The sequence below is a fragment of the Strongylocentrotus purpuratus genome, unplaced genomic scaffold (assembly GCF_000002235.5).
Source record: "Strongylocentrotus purpuratus isolate Spur 01 unplaced genomic scaffold, Spur_5.0 spur5_scaffold_2, whole genome shotgun sequence".
In the NCBI taxonomy this organism is placed as follows: domain Eukaryota; kingdom Metazoa; phylum Echinodermata; class Echinoidea; order Camarodonta; family Strongylocentrotidae; genus Strongylocentrotus; species Strongylocentrotus purpuratus.
Window position 1 is genome coordinate 8978736 of NW_022145605.1, and position 7685 is coordinate 8986420.

The window sequence follows — 7685 nt, forward strand, 5'->3', positions numbered from 1 at the left end:
GGGGGGGCAAACATGGCTGGGGGCTCACCTTTCAGGGGGCAGTGGCGTAATGAGCAAACACATTTTTTGTGGGAGGTGGGGGGTGGGAGGGGCCCAGGGGGAGGGGGAGAACAAAAATCTGCATCACCAGTTCACCAACACTCTTACATGTTACATGCATGCCTCGCGGAAAGTGAAGTATTAACGATCAGGTAAAGCAGGACCTGATAGAGAAGGACTGGAATCAAGCCGCTCTCCTTTGACCCCATGCCCCCTGGCGCTCTCCTCTTCTGCCGCTCAAGGGGGGGGGGGGTGCGATTTTTCATATTTTCGAGGCTCCCCCCCCCCAAAAAAAAAAAAAAAAAATTAAAAAAATGAGTGCTCACTACCCCCCCCCCCCCCCCCCCCCCCCCCCCCCCCCTCCTCCCCCCCCGAAGCTCAGGGGTTTTAATGCATTAAATTATGGTCCGACCACTTTTTCGGCGCCTGTGCTTCATAGACTCTCCCTGCTCCCATCGTAACTCGTCAACTAACTTAGTAAGACTAGTATCATCCCACCCTTTTCATGTTGCCACTCTTATTATTATGGCGGCCTTTCGCGATAACGTTACTGGAAATCCCCATCCACGATGTGCCCCTTCCCCCCACCGGTCAATCAAACGGGAATGGAAATGTGGGTAAGCCAAAAACAAAGCATCTTGGGAAATGTAACATTCAAGTGTTACAGGCAGTGAATGACTTTGTACAATGTCGAATGGTACAATTATAGTGATACTATTTAGCTCTTGTCGAATTGGTGCTCTGAAAGTCAACTTGCAGTAGAATTTTAAAACTTCTGATATACCTAAGTATTATTATAACACAACTTGACTTGATTTATTTAATCACATTGAATACTTGTCTTCTCCAGTACGTTCATGACAAAAAGGGTGTGGGCGATATTTTGAAAGCCTAACTATATTAAACAGATGAACAAAATTAGAAAACAAGGGAGAAAATAAATGTTAATGTCACAAAGTATTTTTTTTAAGGGTGAAAAGAGAATGACAAGACGGCTCCCGGTCAGGCGCGTACGCAGGACTTTTTTTCGAAAAGGGGGGGGGGGGGGTTAAAATTTTAAAATCGCGCTGAAAATTTCGCAACGACTCAGCCAGAACACATTTTTTTTTTGGTCCGGAAATTTGAAAAATTGACCGATCGACATTTCGTTCCGTTGAGGGGGGGGGGGGGGGGGGGGTAAACAAAAATGAGGGGGAAGGGGTTTCCTCCAAAACACACACACTTTTTTTTGAGGGGGGGGGGGTGGGGTTGACCCCAAAACACACACAATTTTTTTTGAGGGGGGGGGGGTTGACCCCAAACTCCCCCACCCCTTGCGTACGCGCCTGCTCCCGGTACCTTACATTTAATTTACCCATATAGAAAGTGAAACATGCAAATATTGATATACTTCCTGAATAAATATTTTTACATCTACTTGACTTGATGTAATTAATCACAACGTTGAATGATTTTTACATGCCGTGTGTTCTCAGTACTATAACTCTGTATTAAAAAGGGTATAATTTTGGAAACTGAATAAGCTAATGTAAACAAGAGAATGAAATTAGAAGATGATGAAATAATGTAAATGTTACTGTTGGGAGGGGGATATATAGGCAGCATGGCTCGGCCACCAATCGAATTCAAGGTAGTGCGCGGATAAAGCAGAAAATTATGGAGGGGCCGGGGGGAGGGGGGTAAATTCAAAGTAAATGCCAAGTCCCGACACGCAACATGATATGTAGGAAAATCATTGTCCCCCTCCCCATCCATAAAAAGGGACAGGAAAGGCTACGCCATTGTCTGTTCCGACATTAATGTTCCTACAATGGAAGGTACTCATGAATGTGACTCATGAAGTTCAAAGGTTACCTGGAATTCCCCGTGCGTGCGGGGTAGACTGACATTTCGCGGCAACCCGCTAAAACATTTACAAGTATATTCCGCTAAGCACGATATTAAGGTCTACGTAGATAAGGCGGTTACATACAAAAATAAAGTCTGCAAAATTTTCTGCTATTAAAGAATCAAATTTACAGGAAAATGGCGGGAATATGTAACCCTCACGAAACTCGAGTCGCGGAATTGCAAGCAATTTTGAAAAAATACAGTCCTGGGCAAACCATTCGATCAAAGGAGAAACGACCCAAGAACCCTCCAAAACAGACGAGGATTGGGATTTTTGGGGCACCTGGTGTAGGGAAGTCGGCCTTCATCAATTCTCTTCTCTACGTTACTGGGGAATCGTGGAATCATGAGGCTCCAGAAGGGTACGTAGAACAGCAATCTACCACCATGAAGCGAGACGCTTACGACTTGACCGATCATCTTGTTGTCTGTGACAATCGGGGCATGGTAGAATTCAGCCAAAAGTTCATGGGCGAAGTTGAATACCAAATAGGTGAGTATAATATATTTTGAGGGATGTTTTATTAATATAGTGTACAAGCATTATTTGTTCCCATGCTCATTGTCTCCCACGAGTGTGGAATAGGAATAGCGTCGAGTTGTCGGGATCATGGTTTGATTTGGTAATCATAAAACATATAGTTATATATCTATATATCATGTTGTATATATATATTTATATTTTTAGTTTTAGTACTTTTAGTATTAAATTTGTCGATTTTCGGTGGCCTCTACTCCCCCTTCCCCCCCCCCCCTCACTGAAAAAAGTCTAGCGACGCCCCTGTTAATGAATGTGTGTGTGTGTATATATGTATTAACCTGCGTCATCCTTTTCTTCCAACTTACTTTCACAATGTGTTCTACGCAAAAAAAAACACACAAAGGCATATTGGTACAACTAAACTCGTAATCACATTGTATATATAGGCCCTAATAGTCCTTTCTTCTTCATTTTTGAATCTATTCTTTGAATGCAAACATAAATATTATTTACGATTAACAAAATATTGTACTCTAAGAGATGAAACAGATGAACTCCGTGGATGTCAACAAAGTTAGAGGTCCATGCGACTTATTTTTTTTTACACCGTCTTTTATATAAATTGTTACTTCTTTTGCAATCTTGGAGAAATATTCTATTCAGAAAAAGTCGCTGTGATTTTACTATCTATTATGTTACTTAATTTTGTTTCATATTAATCATTATTCTTCCTATGCTTGGCAAAACAGATCATCTTCGAGCCGCATATCTTATCATAACATTAAACACAAATTAATGCGTTATATTATAAAGTGAAGCAAATATGTGTCTTAAGCTAAAATTTGTGTTCATGAGCATAATTGTTATTTTCATCTGATGCAGAAGGAGTCAGGCGTGACGGTGAACATGTTGTGTGGGATAAAGGTAGAGTAGAACGACTAGTTGCTTACTTGAACAGTTTGAGGACGTCCAAATCTACCAACAAGCTATCCGAGATCCACTGTGCCGTAATAGTTGTCAGGTACACGATCTTAATTTGCAGTTTGTACCGAAATTCTGTTTTTCTTGGACACCTACCCCTAGGAAATCCACCCTCTAGGACAATTACCGCCTAGTATACAACTACCCCCTAGGAAACCACCCTCTATAAAGACAACTGCCTCCCAGGAAAACTTCCCCCAGACAACTACCCCCTAGGACAACCACCCTCTACGACAACTACCCCTGATTGATAATTACCCTAAGTGGTTATTCTGGTAGTTGGGTGAAAGTTACGATAGGTGGTAGATGTCAAGGAGGTAAATGTCTTAAAGGGCGGTTGCCCTATGGAGTACTTGTCTGGGGATACTTGTCCTGGAGGATGGTTAACTCAGGGGGTAGTTGTGAGGGGGGGGGGGGTAGTTGTCCTAGGGATAGTTGTCCTAGAGGTGTGGTTGCCCAGGGGTAGGTGTCCGGGTACGAGGAAAAGGTGTTTTGCACACTCCGTACGAAATGTTATTAAAACATGGGGGAGGGGGGGGGGGGGGGCAGGAAGCAAACATTTTTGGACAATAATTTTATTTGACAACTCCCTCCCCCTTTCTACTAGTCATTATCTACTAGCAACGTCCTGTACGTATGCAACGGAAAGTGTGTTAATGTTACTCGGTCAGTAACTTTATGAAAAATCATTTACATAATGTTTTGTATTAATATCCATTTTATTCTCATTCAAATTGTCAATTTTTGAACTTTTTAGTGTTTCTTTAAATGTCATTGCATATTCTTCCATGAAAACGTTTTTTGAACTTTCACCAAAAAAGAAGGCGCATGCATGTTCAAATCTTCTTTAACAGTGCCACCTTTATGGGCAACAGTGTATTTGCAACAAACAAAAAAATCATATGTAGCTTAATACATTCCACATCTTAGTTTTTCTTTAACTTTTAGCTTGTTCTTCAGGTTACCATATTGAAATACTTGGCAGTTGCCTAAATGTTGTGGCAATTCGTTTCGGGTTAAATTATATCAGATGCAATAAAGATCTTATATAAACGCATATAATTCGCATTGTTTTTATGGCCTTGATTTCAACGAACAAGGAAATCTCTTTAGAATTTTAATTCATTATTTAAGAAACATGAAGCTTTACACTAATCTGATAACTTCAGAAATAAAAATTAAACGTCAATTTGAGTTTAATTTTTTAAATCATAATATATCAAAATTAAATAGGCATATGAAATTGTTATCTCCTTCATTATGACGAGTTGTATCTCATCTTGTTTAAAATAGATTACATTTCACATTTTTGTTTCATTACCTTATTATTGTTTTTTTTTAAATATATATATAGTGGAGAGAACCTTCTTGTTAAAGCGGCTGATTTAGCTGACCTTGTCCAGACTATCAGACGAATGACAGGTATAATGTTTGATGATTGTAAACCTTAGTTTATGATAGCATTTATACTCTTATACATTAATATTTTTTCTTTCTATTTATCCTCTTTCGAGGGACTTTATTTGTTCATATCATAAAATAACATCTATTTACAACAGTGTTTATACACAGAATTGATTATTGTCACATATCATATATAGTACAAAACATGAAACTGATGTGACATAATCAATAACTAAAATAATGAAAACATTTTTGTTACTTCGTTTGTATCGAATTTCTTTTGATTACATATCATATCGAGATAGGTGCGAATTTCTACCTTTAATTCTTTTATCAAATAGATGGCATGTATCATTTGCTTTTTACTTCCAACACATTCTCTAATACAGTGCGTCCCAGAAAAAACGAAACCGAGAATTATCGATGTTTTATCATAACTTAATCACAATAATAATTAATAAATGACACAGCTTAGATCCTCCTCTTTCATTTGATGCAACTCACATGATTCATATCTCACGCATGAGTGAATACAAGCAATTTGAAAAGAGGAAACCAAAAAGTTATTTGGCGGGCGGTATCTAAATTTCAAGGAGAAAATCAGCCATATGCATCAGGTCTTTCGTCTTCTTTGTCCATGGCTGACCGTCAACGAAACGGAGTTAAGTCTTTTGTCAACTCTGTTAGTTACTACGGCAGGCAGCCAGTGAAAACGAACTCATTTGATCAAATTATGGAAATGCAAGCATTACCTTTAAACAAACAGAACTTTGTTATTCCTGGCTCATTTTACCTGATTGAGGTGTCATATGAAAGAGAAGAAATTAAACTTTCTAGAAATGTGATTTTCTCCTTGAAATTTAGAGACCGCCCGCCAAATGACTTTTTGGTTTCCTCTTTTCAAATTGCTTTTAATCACTCATGCGTGGAAAATGCATCATATGAGTTGCATCAAGTGAAAGAGAAGATTCTAAGCTTTCCAAATATGTGTCATTTATTAATCATAATTGTGATTAAGTTATGATTCGGTTTCGTTTTTTATGGGACGCACTGTATAGTATCTATAGATAATAAACTGAGCAAAGTTTAAAATAACATCGACAATCAACACCAAATTAAAGTGAAACATAATTAAAAGACCTGGAAAGTACCCTTTCTTTCTTAATATCTCTATATTTAATATATGTAATTTACCTTTTTCTATTCTTTTCACACTTTCCCCCAATTTCTTGGAGTAAAATCTCTTTATTTAATAATAATAATAATAATAATAATAACGTTTTATTTACCCAGGGTAGCCACTTCAGTTATGAAACTGTTCTCCCAGCGTAATATGTTATTACTGCCCTTCTCCAATCTAATATGCTGAACGCCTAGCTAGAAGGCAGAAGGTCCCATTGTTATGAGTCTTTGGTATGACTCGGCCGGGGTTCGAACCCACGACCTCCCGTTCATGAAGCGGGCGCTCTATCCACTGAGCCATCATGTCCGGTTAAATTTATTTCATTTTTATATTCGTTATAGGGGGCACAGTCCCCATCATTATTCCAGTGAATATTGCAGTTTGTGCGACGCTTGTTTTGTTTTTAGCTCTTAGTACGGCATGCATTTGAGAGCATCTGTGAAGTTAGGCTTTATAACTGCAGTGACGTAACGATATTTTAAATTCTAAAGCATCATTGTCATCATTCACATGCATTTATTTGTGATTTCTTTTATACAGCAGTACCTCCAATTTTTTATTATAACGCATAAGGCGTCGGCGTCTGGTTCGGTAAGCCATTTCAAATCAGACCTTCTCAGTCTGGAAATCCAATACGTTTTCGAGATCGAGAACTACACAGTGAAGAATCACATCCAAGACGTGGCAAAACATGTAGAATTGCTGGAAGCTCTCAACCAGTGTACCTTGGTGCAGCGCTCAAAATACACGGGGGCGGTGGGCGATTCGCCCCCGTGAGCTACATAATCGCCCCCGTCAGGTTGCTTACGGGGGCGATTGCAAAATTAAAAATCGCCCCCGTGGAATTATAAAATAAAGATTATCTTTTCTGTTATAACTTTAACACAATATTTAGTTTCAATTTACAAACCTTAAATCAATGAAATGGAACTTAGATTAGCGTGCAAGATTTCTCGTTCTATGACTAGGCCTATTATTACCGATTCAGCTCGCAGTGCAGTGCCGCCGTCAGCAGTGGTCATAGGCCTACTGCGCCGTTAGTAACGGTACGTGTGCACGCTGCCGCGCCATGTCTGCTGGAGCTATGGAGGCGATCGCGCAAGGGCAGAAACATGGTCATGGAGAAGTTTTTCGTTGTGAAAGCGTAAACCCGCTGAAATCTGGTGATTTCAAATGACCAGCAAATAATGAACCTCGACCAGTAAATCAATATTAGGGACTTTTAGATTTGCACGATGAGAACGTGGACTGCAACGTGTGACCTCCTTTTAAGGCACATGTGACTGCCAGTGCCTTAAAAGAAAACGTCCACGTCCACGCAAATCTAAAAGTCCCTATTGAGAAGAAGAGGAAGACCAAGATGTCGTGGAATGATATGGTAACATGGGCAGATCTACGGGGGGGGGGGGGGTAGGGGGTTTAACCCCCTCCTCCCCCCTCCCCCCGGCCCCCTTGGCCTGCCAAGTGAAAATGTGATGTGCATAGAAAAACGCCATTATGTGTCCAGATCGACCCACACAGTAAGATGTTAGTAGATGCCAGGAAAACAATACGGGGGTTCAAAATAGCAACAACAAAAAATCGCCTCGCCGATATGCGGCTCGTGGACGATGCTTCGCATGTAAGTAGATGCCAGGAAAACATCGCTTACGGGGGTCCTAAATCAGGGGCGGATCCAGCCGGCGGCAAGACGGGGGGGGGGGGGGC

At 40.1% G+C, this 7685-nt stretch overlaps 1 protein-coding gene across 1 annotated transcript; it reads left to right on the forward strand.

Annotated features, from left to right (window-relative positions):
* Positions 1-1971: 1971 nt before the first annotated feature.
* Positions 1972-4842, forward strand: LOC100891991. The gene is made up of 3 exons (XM_030990988.1): positions 1972-2422; positions 3293-3431; positions 4746-4842. The coding sequence occupies exons 1-3, from the start codon at positions 2065-2067 to the stop codon at positions 4840-4842; spliced, it is 594 nt and encodes a 197-aa protein (XP_030846848.1). The 5' UTR covers positions 1972-2064.
* The last annotated feature ends 2843 nt before the right edge of the window (positions 4843-7685 follow it).

Coding starts and splice junctions, on each gene's coding strand:
- LOC100891991 (XM_030990988.1), top strand. CDS start 2,065: ATGGCGGGAATATGTAACCCTCACGAAACTCGAGTCGCGGAATTGCAA. Junction 2,423..3,292: donor CGAAGTTGAATACCAAATAG/GTGAGTATAATA, acceptor CATCTGATGCAG/AAGGAGTCAGGCGTGACGGT. Junction 3,432..4,745: donor TGTGCCGTAATAGTTGTCAG/GTACACGATCTT, acceptor ATATATATATAG/TGGAGAGAACCTTCTTGTTA.